Source organism: Diaphorina citri, unplaced genomic scaffold (genome assembly GCF_000475195.1).
Source record: "Diaphorina citri unplaced genomic scaffold, Diaci psyllid genome assembly version 1.1 scaffold200, whole genome shotgun sequence".
Taxonomy (NCBI): Eukaryota; Metazoa; Arthropoda; class Insecta; order Hemiptera; family Psyllidae; genus Diaphorina; species Diaphorina citri.
The window spans coordinates 220,976-241,016 of NW_007377637.1; the positions used below are offsets into that span (position 1 = coordinate 220,976).

General features: G+C 39.3%; 1 protein-coding gene across 1 annotated transcript in view; it reads right to left on the reverse strand.

The window, feature by feature from the left end:
• Window positions 1-19,552, reverse strand: part of LOC103505860 — a 47,679-nt gene extending 28,127 nt beyond the window's left edge. The window contains exons 1-3 of the mRNA XM_026821078.1: window positions 19,549-19,552; window positions 19,096-19,213; window positions 2,138-2,262 (exon numbers count right to left, since the gene is read on the reverse strand). Of these exons, the coding sequence (XP_026676879.1) occupies window positions 2,138-2,262; window positions 19,096-19,213; window positions 19,549-19,552 (247 nt within the window). The remainder of the gene's footprint in view (window positions 1-2,137; window positions 2,263-19,095; window positions 19,214-19,548) is intronic.
• Between the last annotated feature and the right edge of the window lie 489 nt (window positions 19,553-20,041).

The window sequence follows — 20,041 nt, forward strand, 5'->3', positions numbered from 1 at the left end:
ATTATTGAACGACGGATATGGGATGTCAAACACATGCGTTTCATTTAAAAGAAACCTTTGTTTTCTTCTCCTTTTCCTCCCCTATCTTATTCTTACTCCTCCTAATTCCCTTCCTTTTTCCTTTCTTACCCTTCTTCTGCTCATTTTCTTCTTTCTCTCCTCTCCTCCCCTTTCTTATTCTTACTCCTCCTCATTCCTTTCCTTTTTTCTTTCTTACAATTCTTATCCCCTTTTTCTTCCTTCTTACTCTCCTCTCTCTCTCTCTCTCTCTCTCTCTCTCTTATTCTTCTTCTCCCTCTCCTTCCCCTGCCTCTCCTCTTGTTTCTTTCTCTCCTTCTTGCCTTCTTCTCCGTATAAGGAATGAAAACCATCTCCTTCTTCTCTTCAGTCTCCTCCATTTACTTTTATTTTCTCCATTAAAATACTTACTTATCGTAGAGAGATTTCATTTAAAAGAAACCTTTGTTTTCTTCTCCTTTCTCTTACTCCTCCTCGTTTTCTTCCTTTTTTTTCCTTCTTACCCTTCTTCTCCCCGTTTTCTTCTTTCTCTACACTTCTTTTTCTCATCTCTCGCTCTCTTCTTCCTTACCCTTCTTCTCCCTCGCCTTTCTTATTCTTACTCCTCCTCATTCCCTTCCTTTTTTTCTTTCTTACAATATTCTTCTCCCCGTTTTCTTCCTTCTCGCCCTCCTCTCCTTCTTTTTCTCATCTCTCACTCTCTTCGTCTTTATTCTTCCTCTCCCTCACCTCCTCTTGTTTCTTTCTCTCCTTCTTCTCCTTATAAGAAATGAAAACCATGTCCTTCTTCTCTTCAGTCTCCTCCATTTACTTTTATTTTCTCCATTAAAATACTTACTTAACGTAGAGAGGAATTACACTGTTAAAGTATAGGTAGGTAATTTCCTGCCTAGCTCCCACTAACTTACCTCCCAGAGTGTACAAGGTACAGGCTATCAACGTTTTATGATCGCCATTACAATGTCCTATCAATGCAAACAATGTCGCCAACACGAGGAGTGTAAGGAAGAGAGGGGGAGAAATGAAGGAAGAGATATAAAGAGAGAGGGAGTGAAAGCTTCCATATTCAATGCTGATCAAAAGTGTCCGCGGGCCGGATCTCGAGAACTGTACGGTTCGGCCGTTATTTAACGCCAAATCTTCGAAAAAGCTCAAAAAGTGTGTAAGGAAGAGAGGGGGAGAAATGAAGGAAGAGATATAAAGAGAGAGGGAGTGAAAGCTTCCATATTCAAAGCTGATCAAAAGTGTCCGCGGGCCGGATCTCGAGAACTGTACGGTTCGGCCGTTATTTAACGCCAAATCTTCGAAAAAGCTCAAAAAGAGTTTGCAAAGCTCAGGCCTTTAGATTTCAGCCAAAATCGCTCGAACATGGCACAGAGATTCGATAAATTTTGTAGATTAAGAGTATCCTTGGGCCCTGTTTTCAGAAGGTACGGTTCGGCCGTTATTCTGAGTCAAAGTTCCGATATTTAGGGCTATACAGGGCTCCGATATTTAGGGCAAAAGGAACTAGCGCTTCTCACGACTTTACCATGAATTTAAGATAGATGGGTATGTTCCAAAAAATGCCTTTGACGAGTTTGACATTAAACGTCGTGCCAAGGGACGGGAGAGGTCAAGTCATAAGTTCAGTTTTATATAGCTAACATGTTGTGACGTCATCGTCATAAGTAACGTGTAAAGAATATCCTTGGGCCCTGTTTTCAGAAGGTACGGTTCGGCCGTTATTCTGAGCCAAAGTTCCGATATTTAGGGCTATACAGGGCTCCGATATTTAGGGCAAAAGGAACTAGCGCTTCTCACGACTTTACCATGAATTTAAGTTGATTTTATTTCGCAGGCAATAATAGCTTTTCCGCCAGATGGGTTAGACTAAGTACCCGGTTTGGGTCAACCTTCCCCTACACCACCCTCATTTCTTATAAAGACTGCCCCATATTTTGTATCATAACTATCAAAGCATGGAAACAACGCTAAACAATGTCAGAAAAGCAATAAACATGGACTATACGGTCCTGTTTAGTCCTGCTGTCTCTCTAACCCTCTTATATCACGTAGAGAGGAAGTACACTGTTAAAGTATAGGTAGGTAATATCCTGCCTAGCTCCCACTAACTTACCTCCCAGAGTGTACAAGGTACAGGCTATCAACGTTTTATGATCACCATTACAATGGCCTATCAATGCAAATAATGTCGCCAACACTAGAAGCACGACGCTTACTCCTTCGAATGGCATGCTCAGTCTGAAACAATAGAGGGAACAAAATTAGAAGTAGTGAGTTGATTTTATTTCGCTGGCAATAATAGCTTTTCCGCCAGATGGGTTAGACTAAGTACCCGGTTTGGGGCAACCTTCCCCTACACCACCCTCATTTCTTATAAAGACTGCCCCATATTTTGTATCATAACCATCAAAGCATAGAAACAACGCTAAACAATGTCAGAAAAGCAATAAACATGGACTATACGGTCCTGTTTAGTCCTGCTGTCTCTCTAACCCTCTTATATCTAGAAGTAGTTCAGCTAACTAAAAAGAGGCCAGAGGCTGTAGAAGACAAATGGGACCTACATCACCGAGTTAAGACCTTTGAGCTTTGATGACCGGGTATACAAAGTGAGTTTAAATTCCGTTCAACATTTGGATTAAGCAATCTGATTGGCTGAAAATTTTGAAATCAACCAATCACCTTGAATCCAAAAATCAAACTTAAACGGAGTTCCAACTCGTTTTATGGACCCAGCCATAGCACATTCAATGAGTAGTTTTGTGCTACGCACATTGCATAGTTAATTGAAATACCAGGCGTTCATACAAATTCCAGCCATTTCTTATCTAGGAAAGTAGGCAGTGAAAGATCTTTGCAGCAGGACTAAAAAGATCTCTGTAGCAGGACTCAGGATGAACTTTTAAAAGAAGTTAAATAATTTCTCTCATCCAGGGAGAATTTCTCCTTCTGATTTGTGTAGAAAACGTAAACAATGAAAATGATTTACACTCTTACACATGAATTACCTGCTCTGTAATTTTTTGCAGAAAAAATAATAATAAAATCACCATGCCAAATTAAAAGCGTTGAATAATTAGGGACAGAGGGAGAGATGAGGAAGAGAAAGCGAGAAATGAGGGAGAGAGAAACGGAGAAATAAGGGAGAGAGAAAAAGGAGACAGGAGAGAAAGAAAGAAAGATGCCTATAGAAAAACAGAAGATTAATGTTGAATTAGCAGAAGAAAAAAATATCTGTTTCTTCCAGTTTATTCTTTCTCTTTTTCCTTCTTTCTTATATCTCTCTTCTCCTCCTCCTCCTCCTCCCTCTCTCTAGCTTTGATCTTAATAGTTTCCCTTGGGAATATTCCTGTTTTCTGCAGTATTGTTTGAAAAGAAGATAAATATTTTCCACCGGAGTACCTATGTATGTAGGTAGGTGTTTAAACAGATAATGCCTATATCACTATATCGGAATTCTGTTGGTTAGTATTCCTAGTTAGGTGCTAATTCAGGTAAGTGGGTACTACTACTACTATTACTAGTAGTTCTCATTTCAAAACCACCACACAATCTCGGCAGACTGGAAAAAAAAAGTTGCACACCCCTTTCCTCTCCGACCTGAATTTTTCGTCCGTGTTCCTTAGAAAGGAAAAAAAAAAAACTTTGTGGTTCAGTTTATCTTTTATAAGAGAAAAATTCCACAAAGAATTTTACGCCTGGGGAAATAAAACTATTATTTTAATAAGAAAAGTCAAATTTCTAAAGAAGGGGAGAAAGAAAAGGAAAAAAAATAAGAAAAACTGATAAGTAGTGTCATACCTTAGTGAAGAAAAAAAGAGAAAGAGGGGGAGAGACATAGGGTAAGAGAGAGAAGGAGAATAAGATGGAGGGGAAAGAAACGAAGAGTGTGAGGAAAAAGGGAGAAGGATAGAAAGAGAAAGGAAGATCGAGGTGTGTAAGGAAGAGAGGGGGAGAAATGAAGGAAGAGATATAAAGAGAGAGGGAGTGAAAGCTTCCATATTCAAAGCTGATCAAAAGTGTCCGCGGGCCGGATCTCGAGAACTGTACGGTTCGGCCGTTATTTAACGCCAAATCTTCGAAAAAGCTCAAAAAGAGTTTGCAAAGCTCAGGCCTTTAGATTTCAGCCAAAATCGCTCGAACATGGCACAGAGATTCGATAAATTTTGTAGATTAAAAGAATATCCTTGGGCCCTGTTTTCAGAAGGTACGGTTCGGCCGTTATTCTGAGCCAAAGTTCCGATATTTAGGGCTATACAGGGCTCCGATATTTAGGGCAAAAGGAACTAGCGCTTCTCACGACTTTACCATGAATTTGAGTTGATTTTATTTCGCTGGCAATAATAGCTTTTCCGCCAGATGGGTTAGACTAAGTACCCGGTTTGGGGCAACCTTCCCCTACACCACCCTCATTTCTTATAAAGACTGCCCCATATTTTGTATCATAACCATCAAAGCATAGAAACAACGCTAAACAATGTCAGAAAAGCAATAAACATGGACTATACGGTCCTGTTTAGTCCTGCTGTCTCTCTAACCCTCTTATATCTTTTCAAAAATAATGTGGCCCTTTTAAGGATTGACCTTGTTTATGCTGCGGGAGCAAAGGGACTTTTCAGTCTTATTCTGGCAGGATAAACAAGGTATATTTCATTCAAAAAAAAAAAATAATAAATAAATAAAATAATAATAATAATAGTAAAAATAATAATAATAGAAACATTTATCTTATGGTTAAATTCTAAAGTTGGCACAATATTTTTAACAAAAGGAATTACACTTTTCAAATTGCATAGTTTGCAATATTCTTATCGGATTTATGTGCTTCATGTAAATTATGATTAATGTGTCTACTACCCAAATTGTATACAAATCAAGTACTTCTGCTTTAATAACCTTTTTTCTGTAATTATCCATCTCTTTTTGTTATCTTCTACTCTTTCTTTTTGTATCTCTTTTATTTCCACTGTTTCTCTTTCATGAAGTATCACCAAAGGTCCCAAGAGGGTTGCACTAAGTTTGGAGCCATAGACCAGCGCTAGAGAAGAAGGGCAGTAATAGATATAAGGAATATGAAGAAGACGAAGAAGAAGAAAAAGGAGGAGAAGAAGAAAAAGAAGCAGAAGGAGGAGAAGAGGAAGAGACGACGAAGAGGGAGGAGGAGGAGAGGACGCAGAAGAAGGAGGAGGAGGAAGAAGAAGAGGGAGGAGGAAGAGGAAGAGAAGATGAAGAAGAAGGAGGACGAGGGGGAGAAAGAGGGGATAAAAAGGGTGGGAATGTACCAATTCTATGAAGGTCCCAAGAGGGTTGCACTAAGTTTGGAGCCATAGACCAGCGCTAGAGAAGAAGGGTAGTAACAGATAAAAGGAAGATGTAGAAGAAGACGACGAAGAAGAAGAAAAAGGAGAAGGAGGAGGAGAAGAAGATGACGAAGAGGGAGGAGAAGGAGGAGAGGACGCAGAAGAAGAAGGAGGAGGAAGAGGAAGAGAAGATGAAGAAGAAGGAGGACGAGGGGGAGAAAGAGGGGATAAAAAGGGTGGGAATGTACCAATTCTATTCTATTAAAGTTTTTATGTTCAATTTGCAGTCGGGGAAAAATATAGCATCCGACTTCTTATGAATGTGCATTGTGCTATTATTGTTCGGGTTGCAACTATGTTGCCCAGTTTTCCCTGCACCGTTCCAAGTACTACCCCATCTTTTGTTCTTCAATAATAGTAAACCTAGAACAACAAAAAAAAACATGGGATACTCATAATAAAAAGACATGACTAGGACAGTATTACCAAGGTCATTACAGATTTCATTACACCTGCCACATAGCTTTTAACGCTGGGACTTCAACCAGCTCTCTCATTGTTGCGCGGCTGAGTGCACCCAGAAATAGGTAGCAGCGCATACTGAACTAATGGGTGACCGTTTGATCACCAAAACTTTAATTGAGGGGCCAAGAGGTAAACCGGACTAACCCACATTTTTGGATTTTTTCAGTTTTTTGGACTAACCCACAGACCGAAACGCGCTCTATCTGCTGGTAGATGAATTATAACGATATCAGCTGTAGTTACAAAGTTATGAAGATGGTAAGGTGGGCTAACCCACAACACTCAAGTGCCGCTCCTAGACTTTGACTCCAATTATCTTAAAAAGAAGTCAGTGTGGGCTAGTCCGTTTTACCTCTTGGCCCCTCAATTAAGAACATTAAAACTCTCCCAAACGCAATCGAAACTCAGTCTAAATCACTGATAGTACTGGTTGAGGGTAAGTTCATGCTTTGCCTAAGGCATTATTGTATAGTTCCTCATAAGGTATAGCTAAAGGGACAGTAGTTGGGAAACTTGTAGTCAGAGAGAGAGAAAGAGGGGAAGGGGAAGAGAGAAGAGGAGAGAGAGAGAGAGGAGAAGGAGGGGAAGAGAGAAGAGGAGAGGAGAGAGAGAAAGAGAGGGAGAGGAAGAGAGGAGAGGAGAGAGAGAGAGAGGAGAAGGAGGGGTAGAGAGAGAGGAGAGAGCTGTAATACATTTAATTTGATTAAGTTATTTCTTTATTTCTTTTGGTATCTACATTGTACATTATCTCTATCTCCCTCCGTCTGGCTCTCTTTCTCGCTATTCTTTCGCCCCCTCTCTCTCTCTCTCTTTAGTTTTTTAGTTTGGCTAATTTGATTATCAAAGTTTTTGTCCCTTTCTGTTCTCTCTCTCTCTCTTACTTCCTCTTCCCTTTTTCTTTATCTTTCTCTCTCTTTCCTCGTCATTTTCTCTCTGTTTTTCTTTTTTCTCTCTCTCTCTCTGGTTGAACCCGAAAAAAGCTAACAAACCGCCAAAACTAGTGTCGTAGGTCATAATCCTTCACAAAAACACAAATGTGGAAAAAGACCAAGTTCCTATAATCCTATCCAACAATGTCGGACTATAAAAGTGGCGAGATCAGAAAAACAAGGCCAAGTCTGCATTCCCAGTTTTTCGTGTCTGGTGAAGCGGAGAACCAAGCATAGCTTATAGGGGGAAGAGACGAATTCAAAACGCATACAGCTAAGAGCACAAAACTCTATGGTCTCTGTTCCACTTTGTTTCTTAAAGGCAATCTCCATTGGCCTTTTATTCGCGACTGATATTTTTGACCGCAAGACAAACTCTTGACGTTTTTCTGTAACGTTTAATACGTTTAATCAGGTCGCTGAACATGTTCTGAAAATTCCTTCACAACAGAGTGGTGAAGCGGAGAACCAAGCATAGCTTATAGGGGGAAGAGACGAATTCAAAACGCATACAGCTAAGAGCATAAAACTCTATGGTCTCTGTTCCACTTTGTTTCTTAAAGGTAATCTCCATTGGCCTTTCATTCGCGACTGATATTTTTGACCGCAAGACAAACTCTTGACGTTTTTCTGTAACGTTTAATACGTTTAATCAGGTCGCTGAACATGTTTGTAACTTCATTGTTTGTAATTATTCTGGTTTGTAACTTTTGTTGTTGATGTTTTTTTTCCCCTCTTGTAGTTATGTAAACTCTTTAAACTGGAGGTTCCCAATCTGTGGTACGCGGAAGCATTTTTGGTGGTACGCGAAGATATTTGAAAACCTTTATTTTTATGATTTATCTCGTAAATACGAAAAACAAATCTGGTAACCCTAGTTGGGAAAGAAAAAATCGACAAAATTAATGTTTGGTGGCACGCCAAAAGAACCTTGAGGTGTCAGGTGGTACGTAGTACTCAAAAGTTTGCGAACCCCTGCTTTAAACAATCCAAAGCAGGGTAAATATTTTGCCAAAAGGAAAACAAAAACATATGCTTTTACGCTTCATAATAATGCAACACAAGTTTAACTTGGGAAAGATTGACATGGGATTCTGCAAAACTTGTGAATAAAAGCTTTGTTTGATGGGGGTTTAATCGTTTAATGTCACTGCATAACGGGTTGAGACTGTTAAGGATAAGGAGTCAGTGTTCTTGACCACTCGGCCACAAAGATGGACTTGTCACTCCATAACTGTGAGGTTTTTAGTGATGGAGGTTTCACCCTCCATTCGGCGACAAACAGGACAAACTACAAACTACCCGCCTACTTATATTAACCTCACCCAGCCTGATTGGGGTCGGGAGGTAAAGAAATAGATGAAAGACGAAACATTGTCTTCGGGTTGGAATTTGCCACAAATGTTATACAGGGAAAAAGAAAGAGGGAGAGACCAAAATGAGGTGGAGAGGAGGACGACTTGAGAGAGAAGGTAAGGAGCAGGAAGGAGGCACTCGATAGGAGGTTGGTGAGGGGTAGTATAAATTATCTCTAAGAAATTTCAGACAAAAATGCATTCTGTGAGGATCTGACAGACATAACAAAGAACATTTTCGCTTTTACCATTTTCACCCTTACCCTTCGGCACTGTCTAAAAAATTTCAGAATGGCGATGAAGTCCTGAGCACAAGCAATTTTTTCCCACTTTTCACTCCTTTTTTTACTCTCTCCCTCTCTCTCTCTTTCCCTCTCTCCCCCACCCTCTTTCTCTTCTTATCCTTTATCTTTGTTATTATTAAGAGACATATTCTACAGCGGGGTTTTGAAATGTGTAAGAAAGTAGAGGTACTTTCTCACAATTTGAAGAGGGTAGAGGAAAGAGACAGATGGAGTTTTTTTTCGTCAAAAAACAAAAGTAAATAGTAAAATACCAAATAAGTGTCCCACTTTTCTCTTTCTCCTCCTCCTCCTCTACGTTCTTTCTCCTCCTCTTTCTTCCACTTTTCCTCCTCTTCTTTCTACTAATCCTTCTCCCTCTTCTACTTCTCCTCCTCTTCTTTATACTATTAGTCTTCCTCCTCCTCCTCCTCTTTCTACTCCTCCTCCTACTTCTGTTTAAAATAGGGATACTCCCCTTTTCCTCTCGAATACTGTTTCCTGTCTGAAAGCGGGTTGAGACTGTTAAGGATAAGGAGTCAGTGCTCTTGACCACTCGGCCACAAAGATGGGCTTGTCACTACAGAACTGTGAGGTTTTTAGTGATGGAGGTTTTACCCTCCATTCAACGACAAACAGGACAAACTACCCGCCTACTTATATTAACCTCACCCAGCCTAATTGGGGTCGGGAGGTAAAGAAATAGATGAAAGACGAAACATTGTCTTCTAAAGACAATAGGTACGAATCTATCAATTAATCTGCAGAATGGAACCACCCTGAGAGGCTATTAGCACGACTTCGGATCTTGGGGTTAGTAGTTCGAGTCCAAGGTTAATTATAACCACATAACACATAATTATAAATTTGAAGAGGAAGGACATATTTTATGTTGTGACAAGCATTCCTTCCCAGAAGCAATGACCGAAAATTCCACAATATTCTATCAAACGACAACCAAACCCACTTAGAAACAATAGGACTTTGGACTTCAACGCTCTATATATACAGGGTGGTTCGTGATTTGCGAACCACGCTTATATCTCAGAAACGGCTGGGAATTAAGGAATGAAATAAACGGCATCATGTAGATGAAATTTTGATGATTAAAATGGCTTTTTTTAAATTTGCAATTTGTTTTGCAAAACGGCCCATTTTTTGCCAAATATAGGTCACTCTTATGGAAACCCCCATTTTTTATTTAATTATTGGAATCAGCATAAAATTTTAATTGAAAAAATGTATTCACTCGAAAAAATTTGATGTACAAAAATTCTGTACACTGTGAGAAAGAAAAACAATTTCTTAATTATTTCTTTAGTTTTTGTATTATTCACTTAACTATTTCAACAACAATCAACAACAACAAACAAATTTATAAAAGCTGTTCAAAATGAGATCCATTTCTTTGTACACAGTAACGCATTGTTCGCTCTAACTCAGGACCAACTGCGTTGTTCATCAAATCTGGGGTCACTGACGCACACAAAATCGCGATTTGTGCAAATTTTTGTAGAGCAAATTTTTTCGAGTGAAAAATTTTTCAATTAAAATTTTATGCTGATTCCAAAAATTAAATAAAAAATAGGGGTTCCCATAAGAGTGACCTATATTTGGCAAAAAATGGGCCATTTTGCAAAAAAAATTGCAAATTTAAAAAAAGCCATTTTAATCATCAAAATTTCATCTACACGATGCCTTTTATTTCATTCCTTAATTCCCAGCCGTTTCTGAGATATAAGCGGGAATCCATATGAGATTTTCCAGTTGGAACTTAGATACACAGAATGGCTTTTTTGAATACTCAGGTTAAGATGAAGTGATGGAAAAGAGGGTGAGATCGAAAAAACTTGCCAGTGGAAAAATTGTCCCTTGTACAAAAGGTGAAAATTTGTCATAAGGCGAATGAATGAGATTGAGAGGTACAAAAGGAGCTTTCCTTTCTTTACCAGTACTACTCTACTACTACGAAAGAAATTTACTGAACAGATTAGCAGAATAAGAACTGAAAACCCAATGCTTTCCTTTCTTTACCAGTACTACTCTACTACTACGAAAGAAATTTACTGAACAGATTAGCAGAATAAGAACTGAAAACCCAATAAATTTCCATTAGGACTACCCATTTTTTCGCGCTAATGAAGGCAGCAGAGTAAATTAGAATCATTCGCTCTAATGAAGAGGCGGGGAGAAAGCAAACGTGTCCCCCGGAAGCAACAGGGAATCCATATGAGATTTTCGAGTCACGTTCCATGAGACAAATATTTTGAGTTCATGTCTCTCCCTCTCTTCCCCTTTATCCTCTCTCCTTTTCTCTCCCCCTTCCTCTCACGATCTCTCTCTCTCTCTCTCTCGGGAGAGCTGCTAGTTCCTTCTCCTCCTATTGCTTCTCCGTCTTCTCTTTCTTCTTCTTCTTCTTCTTCTTCTTCCTCTTTCTCTTCTTCTTCTCCTTCTCCTCCTCTTCTTCTCAGAGGAAAGTCTTTAAAAGTCATCTGTGCTTAGAAGCGTCTCTCCCTCTCTTCCCCTTTATCCTCCCTCCTTTTCTCTCCCCTTCCTCTCACGATCTCTCTCTCTTTCTCTCTCGGGAGAGCTGCTAGTTCCTTCTCCTCCGTCTTCTCTTTCTTCTTCTTCCTCTTTCTCTTCTTCTTCTCCTTCTCCTCCTCTTCTTCTCAGAGGAAAGTCTTTAAAAGTCATCTGTGCTTAGAAGACAAGTGCCAGTCTCTGATGTACCACGATCATCGTTTGGTACCAATGCTCGTTGTTGAAGCAAAGAAGACTAGTGGCGTAGCTTATGACAAGAACCATTCACACCCGAAAAACAAGTGATTTAGCAATTTCAGGGCTCAAAAAGGGCTCCTATATGGGCCCCATTGATACAATATTGACCTTACTAATATTGATCTTTCAATGAGGAAATGTCCTCTGAGTGTTGAATATTCGTGCCAAATTTTATCAAAATTGGAATTCATGGCAAACCAAAGAGAAATTTTGCCACCCAGAAAACTTGATTTTCAATATTTAGAACTCACTTCGTCAATACATATCCATACCCAACCCTGAAAGGAAAATACAGCTCAAGTTTTCTACTCCTCCTCCTACTTCTGTTTAAAATAGGGATACTCCCCTTTTCCTCTCGAATACTGTTTCCTGTCTGAAATGGAGGAGTAATGTGAACTAGTGGCGTAGCTTATGACAAGAACAGTTCACACCCGAAAAACAAGTGATTTAGCAATTTCAGGGCTCAAAATGGTCTCCTATATGGGCCCCATTGATACAATATTGACCTTAGTACCTTACTAATATTAATTGATCTTTCAATGAGGAAACGTCCTCTGAGTGTTGAATATTCGTGCCAAATTTTATCAAAATTGGAATTCATTGCAAAACAAAGAGAAATTTTGTCACCCAGAAAACTTGATTTTCAATATTTAGAACTCACTTCGTCAATACATATCCATACCCAACCCTGAAAGGAAAATACAGCTCAAGTTAAAAGGTTCGTCCCATGCCTTGTGGTAGGACTTTGAGGGGAAGACCTTTTTTTTCAGCGGGGCAACTCGTACATGACCTTTTTTTTCTTCAGAGGAGTAATCTGATACGTTTTTTAAATAGACCCAAAATTTTGGGAGTAAACTTATACTCGTTCCTTTTTTTAGGAACAATGAAATCTGCCACTGCCCATAAGAGAACAATGAAATCTGCCACTGCCCATAAGAGAACAATGAAATCTGCCACAGTTTTATGGATTGATTACCGGAAATAAATGACAAGATTACACATCATAATAAACTCCTCATGTTACATTTTTCCCGGGGAAACAGCAATATGTGATTGGTTCCCTGTTCCCTTTGTTTACAAATGGGGAAAAAACTTATCAAATAAATAACAGTTTAGAGCTCAATATCACTGCTCTCCGACAAATATGCTACAAAATTTCGACTGCTATAATGCAAAGAAGAAAGGTTCCCTAAGTTCCCTTCCATCTTGAGAAATCTTGAACAAGTTGAGTCTGTTTGCATTTGAAATACTGAAACTTTACGAGTGTAGAGAAGTGCCATCTATTTTCTTTGCCCATTTTTCCCCCCTTCTTTTTCTACTTTGCCTTTTGTTTGTTTGTGTGTGAGAGTGAGATGGAGGTGAGGGTATTAGGCTAAAAGAATAAGTTGAGAAACAAAGAGAGAGAGAGAGAGAGAGACTCACCTCTCTTCCCCTACTTCTCCTCTTTTTTCATGTTCTCCTACTCCTACTCTCCCCTCCTCTAGCACGATTTTCCACCTCCCCTTCTCCATCTTTTCCTACTCCTCCCCTTCCTTCAACCATCATAAATTTTCACCTCCTCTTCTTTCATGTACTCCTACTCCTAACACTCTTTCACCACCATTACTCCATATTCTCCTACTCCTCTATAATGCAAAAACTCTAGGTACTTTTTTTTATTTTTTTCAATTATTATTTTATCCCATTGTACCCCCTCCTCAACATGGAGTCCATAAATTAGATTTTTTTCACGATTCAATTAACAGATTAAAAATTAAAGGCAAAACCTTTACATTTCTCTACGGAGCAGGTAGGTCCAATGCGGAGTAGGGGATTTTTTCCCCTGAAAAATAGTTCAAAGCACAATTTTTCCTCGTTGATAAAGTCTGTTGTCTGTGCGAACTACCTGTGCGAATTGTATCATCTGAAGAACCCCTAAGGTTAAGCAACGTTGATCGTTTTGACGGTTAAGTAGGGGGAAAATTGGTGGGTAGTTGGGTACCCACAGCCCAAACCCCTAGAGAATAATAAAGGAAACTTTCAAGTCCAACTTCTTTGAAACTTTTGTTATTGCACCAAACAGTAGGGTCCTTAAATTCCGAATCTACATATGTATTTACGCGTACACGTTCAAGTCTTTACGTATGCGTACATACATACAACGAACAGTAGCCATTAATTCCTGAAAAAAATATGGAGTGAGCACCATTTATTTGCATTTTCAATATTATTATTATTATTATTATTTTTTCTCCTTTTTTTTCTACTTTGTCTTTTGTTTGTGTGTGAGAGTGAGATGGAGGTGAGGGTATTAGGCTAAAAGAATAAGTTGAGAAACTATTCATTTACCTATTTGTACAGATATTTAATTGATTCCCTTACCAATAATTTTTACAACGCAAACACATCTTAAATTTTTGAAGCCAATTTTATATTGGTTTATATATTGCCTGCTTATTAGGCCGATTGGTCTACAAAATAAGAGGACAGTAGGAAGACTCTTTCTAGACAAAGAGCTTATTAAGTAGCACCCTAAACAATAGACACAACATGATTCTAGCTTTCTGCACAGACAGACAGAAAACCACGTAGGCACAAAGATGTTTTCATTTATTAAATGGAAACCCGAGAGAAAGAGAGAGATATGGTGAGAGACAGAAATAGTCAGAAAGGGAGAGATAGTAACAGAAAGAGAGAGAGAAAGAGAGAGAGAGAGAGAGAGAGAGGGGGAAGAGGGGGGAGGGGAGAAAGAGAGAGAGCGAGATACGGGAAATAGACAGATGGGGGAGAGAAAAAGAGGAGGGAGAAAAAGAGATAGTGAGAAAATGTGGGGGAGGGAGAGATCGAAATTATAGCGAGAAAGAGAGAGAGAGAGGGAGGGAAAGAGACAGACGAAGAGAAAATAAGAGCGAGCGAGAGGAAAAACCTCATGTCTGGAAAATGTCAAGCAGAGAGAGAGAGAGAGAGAACGAGAGAGAGGAAAATAAAGGCTTCGGTGTTCATATCATTTGGACAGGGCAAAGTGCAAAGGTATCTAATTGTGACCAATAATGGAGGGGGAAATCGGAATAAACGCTCAAATACCGGACAGCGAAAAAAGGAGCTAGGGAGGAAAAGAGGACAGGGTTTGGGAAGACGAGGGAAAGGGAAATATAGAGAAAGGTAACCCCTTAAAGAGAAGGGGAGACGAGAGGGGAAAAAGGACCGAAAAGGGGAAAAAACGGACCCAGCAGCAAAGAGAAGGGAAGAAAAGACGAATGTAGGAAGAATAGAAAGTGTAGAAACTAGAAACTTTGGGGGTAGAAGTGCAAGAGGGGTAAAGAAGAGAAGACTAGGGCCTGAGGGGTCCAACAATAAGGGACATATGTAGGGGAAGTTGAAAAGAAAGGGGGGAGGGGTAAGGGGTCACCAATAACGGGAGGGGAGGGTATCAAGACTAAAGATAGGGGTCAGAAGTACAAGAAGAGACAAGATTGATGGAGAAGAATTTGAGAAAATTATTGGGGGCCAGTGGTACAAAGAGTGATAGGGAAAATTTTCAGAAAATTATTGGGTACATGGAGAAGTCAAGAAGATGTAAAGAATATTGGGAAGGAAAGGGAGATAAAGGAATGAAGGGAGGTGAGGAGGTGAGGAGATAGCAAATTGGATAGGAAAGGCACAAGTCAAAGGGTGTGATGATGAGTGTGATGTCAAACCTTTTAAGTTTGAACAATAAAGGTCGTGTCAAACAATATTGTACACTGTCAAAAAATATACCCTGAACAATGGACGTTATAAATCAACACAGGCCCCGCAAGGACATCACAAATTTTCATCGGTATTTGTATCTTTACACTGGGTATACCTGTAATGTCTGCCACATTTGAGAATGCTTGCTTTTTACAGCGGGCTAGCCCTGTAAGGGATACATTTTAACATCAGTAGACAATGTGATCTACCTACTTACCTAGTTTTTCTAAAAAAAAAAAAAAAAAAAAAAAAAAAAAAACAAAACCAAAAAAAAAACAATCGGATGTAAATGGCCGACCGAGGTCTAAATTTAACCCTATTTGGATTGTTCTGTACGTACTCGTAACTGGGAATTTTTGATCTGCTTCAACAGCGACGAATGAAACTTAAACCCGATTCCAGTCCCTGACTACCAATATTGAACCACTTCTACAGAGCAGTAAAAAGTTTAACCCTTATATCCATTATTGATGGTGGTCCAACCATTTGTGGCCATCAGAGAATTATGTGCAAATCTTTCCTAATTTTTCTTTTCTTACTACACTATCAATTCTTTTTCTTTGAAGTTCCGCTTTTAGCGATTTTCTCAAGGGATTCAACTGCATAACTGCCAAGGTTTTTTATTGGGTGACAATTCTCGTGATTATTTCTATTCTATGAAGACTTTCAGCATCAAGCAACCTCCATGGCCGAGTGGGTATCACACTAGGCTTGCACTTTAGAATTTCCGGGTTCGATTTCCGGCGGGGTCGAAGTTTTTTTGCCTCTGTGCTTGGATTTCGGGGTGCAATTGAGAAAACTTATCGATATGTCATAAATAGTAAAGGAGGCTCTTAGACTATAAGTAGCTCTCAGCTTCACCACAAATAAATCATGATTTAGATTAGACTTTCAACATCAATAACAACCTCCAGAGTTGGTGTTCATGTGCTAATTCCGTCCTCCCTCTCTCTTTCTCTGTGTTGTGTATATCTGTCACGTAGGAGGACTAAGGTGGAAGAAGAGGGGAAGGTAGAAGATAAAAAGAAAGGGAAGAAGAGAAAAAGGATTACATAAAAAGAGAGGAAAATTCGGAGGGGAGGGAAAAGTAGCCGAACTGCCAGGCTATTCACATGCTTGGTTTTTCCTTTGATCGAGAAATTACTACCTAAAGGAAATGTATAAGTTTTACCTCATCACCTCATGATGCTATAAGACGATATGTTAGGTTCTATGTGATAGAATAATACATAATAGAATATACCTTGTTTTTCCTGCTGAAATTCGGAGGGGAGGGAAAAGTAGCCGAACTGCCAGGCTATTCACACATGCTTGGTTTTTCCTTGGATCGAGAAATTACTACCTAAAGGAAATGTAAGTTTTACCTCATCACCTCATGATGCTCTAAGACGGTATGTTAGGATCTATGTGATAGAATAATATATAATAGAATATACCTTGTTTTTCCTGCTCGAAAAGTCACTTTACCCCAGCAGCTAAACAAGATCTGATGTTATTATCAAGCCTCACTGATCATTATAATTTATCCTCTACCTTAATCTACTACATCTTATACCTGTATTATCCGATAATCTAATCCATATAATTATTATCTTATACCTATATCCCATAATCCACTGTATCTTTTACCTATCCCATAATTTACAATATCTTTTACCTATATCCGATAATCCACTGTATCTTTTACCTATATTCCATAAATATTTTATGCCTATATCCGATAATCCAATGTACCTCATATCTATTCACATAATTTACTTTATCTTTTACTAGATCCAATCAAGGAATCTAAAATCCCCAGGGATATGTAGATGCTCTCCTCATATACTATATCAAGGGTAGCAGCTTCCCAGGGGTATTGATCTCATCATCTCATCACTGTGTGATCTTCAAATTAAAGGGTTGACAAGGGAGTATGGGAGCAGGGACAAGAGGGATTTGGGAGTACAGGAATAGGTTAGACTTGATTAGAAATAGACGCATGATGAATAAGGTTAGACCGATAGAGGTATGTACCTACATATTACTAGGTTATGAAGAGATAATAATAATGAACCAATGTGGGCCATATTTGATCAACGAATAACCGTTTATGCCATGTCCACACATAGTTCACCGTCCGTCCGTCGATAGATGGTTCAACAACATAGATTCAAATCGTCACTCGACTATGTTTGGACACACCTTACAAGTTATGGTGAACCAAACAAATAAACATACACACAGACAACCTAAAGGCGAAATCAACGAAAACTGATTTCGATCCATCAATATTGATATCTACAGATCCAACTTTAGTGGATCAGTTTGAAGAAGATAGACCTAGTAAATATTACACAAAAAGGCCATTCTGAGGTTCAAGTGTGGGGGCAACTGCCGCAAATGATGGGTTAAGCTTATAGGAATTTACGAGCATTATTTTAAAATCTCAACACTCCCTAGTATACCAACTCGACTAAGTGTAACCTCAGAAATGTAATACACATTATATCTTACACACGGGGATAGGGGCGTGTTTGTCTGCATTCCACACCTATCCGCAAAATTAAATGTATCAGAGAAAATTGTAAAATAACTGCTCTAGAAAGAAACTTTTCTCCCCCCCCCCCCTTAAAGTCTTAACTCCAAAGTTTGGCGGAAAACAAAAAAAGTTTTTTGCCTTCGAGAAGTTCGAATCATATTTCATAATAGTTTTCTTTGGTTTGGAAAGTTAAAATATAGGGAATATTCGATGGTACTGCTTTGGTAACTTTGGTTGGATCCCCCGGGGAAATGTCGAATTGTCGATTCTATGAACGTGCAAGATATTTTGAACTAGATGAAAAAAATCAGGTACCGAGAACAGGGGTAACATAAAACTGTGTCCACACGGAGTCGACGGCCGTGGATCAACAAGGTGAATCTATGTTGGCGAGGACTCGAGTCGACGACTCGAGGCAGTGTGGACAGTTCAGCCGACTTCGATCGACTATGTGTGGACACTGGACAAATGGACAGTGTTAGTAATAATACTCCGAATTTGTATGAACCTCGTTAATCTGTTTAGTTATGCAATGTGCTGAGCACAAAACATTTTCTTTTGCTACATACAGTACATCAGGCAAATATGGACCCATTAGAATTTTTTTTTTCCTCGCTGTTGTTTTTGCTGACAAGGGAAAATATTCTTCTTAAATAATGAGTGTCATCGTGTCATCCTGTATAAAGTATACCTGTATACTCCGACATACAAGAATATGAACAAAATTTCCCTAAGAAAGTTTTTCCCCCTACTACTCTGATTTCTCTCCCACCCCTTCTCTACATCCCTCACCTTCTTTCTCTCTCTCTCTCTTCTCCTCTCTCTCTTATTCACAAAGTGTCGTCTGGTTAATTTCCATTCATTAGTTTCAGTTAAAACTTTCTTCGCTCACAGTTTAGCGTTATTCCCCCTACTACTCTGATTTCTCTCCCCTCTCTCTCTCTCTCTCTCTCCCTCTCTTACTTCTCTCTCTCTCTCTCTCTCTCTCTTATTCACAAAGTGTCGTCTGGTTAATTTCCATTCATTAGTTTCAGTTAAAACTTTCTTCGCTCACAGTTTAGCGTTATATTCACTGAATAGTCTGCTATCACATTAATTATTTTCATATTCATCCAAATGCTCTGGAACTCTTGTGAGCGAGATAATCTAATTTTATTGCTAAGCGATATACACTATACAGTCATATTAATATAAGCTATGAGATAAATTAGTTTATTAGTTACGCTGATTTCAGGTATTCTGATCCATGTGCCAAAAATAACGAAGTTAAAGTTTGGCGGTGACAGCACATGACCTTGTGTGTCTATTAATAAATATTAGTAGGTAGGTGTCCACAACGGAGAACCGACCATTGACCATAGACTAAGTACCGACCCAAGAGAAAATAAACAAACCAGGCTTATGAATAGAAGCGTCCCCAACGGAGCCTTGACCATTCGATTCGATTGTATTCGATTATGTAAATGTGACTTTTAATTCAGCCATCATACGAAATTTCTCTTTGGACTAGTTTGGACTGGCAGCGGGTGTGGTGGGGGGCATTGTACAAACTAGTCCAAAGAGAAATTTCGTATGATGACAAAATCGAATATGTACAACTATGGTCGATGGTCTCAGCGAGGGGCAATGGTCGCCGTTGTGGCTACGTACTTAGAGTTGCGGGTTGCCTACCTCATTTTGGATATGAAGGCGGGAGTAAACTCAAGCGAGGATCGAATGCCCAGATCTGTGTGAGTAACGTCATCCCAGGAAGAATAGTCGATGAGAGCGCACGCTGGTGACGGCAACGCTGTAAAAATATAGGAAAGTCAGAGTATTAGATATGTTTGATAGCGACAACACTGTAAAAATTAAGTGGGTAGAATAGAGTCCGGCAGCATTCAATTTTTTTGAGCCGCGACCCCCCCCCCCCCTCTCGCGCAGGGTATGTTTGCGAGGACTCGAGGCAGTGTGGACAGTTCAGCCGACTTCGATCGACTATGTGTGGACACTGGACAAATGGACAGTGTTACCTAGTAATAATAGTCCGAATTTGTATGAACCTCGTTAACCTGTTTAGTTACGCAATGTGCTTATCACAAAACATTTTCTTTTGCTACATACGGTACATCAGGCAATATGGACCCATTAGAGTTTTTATTTCCTAGCTGTTGTTTTTGCTGACAAGGGAAAAAATTCTGGTGTGAAAAACACATTCTTCTTAAATAATGAGTGTCATCCTGTATAAAGTATACTCCGACATACAAGAATATGAACAAAATTTCCCTAAGAAAGTTTTTCCCCCTACTTCAGGTACCGAGAACAGGGGTAACATAAAACTGTGTCCACACGGAGTCGACGGCCGTGAATCAACAAGGTTAATCTATGTTGTCGAGGACTCGAGGCAGTGTGGACAGTTCAGCCGACTTCGATGGACTATGTGTGGACAGTTGGACAGTGTTAGTAATGGACTCGACTCCGAAATTTGTATGAACACCGTTACTCTGATTAGTTATGCAAAGTGCTTAGCACAAAACATTTTCTTTTGCTACATATGGTACATCAGGCAAATATGGACCCATTAGAGTTTTTATTTCCTCGCTGTTGTTTTTGCCGACAAGCCTCTTTCTTCCACTCT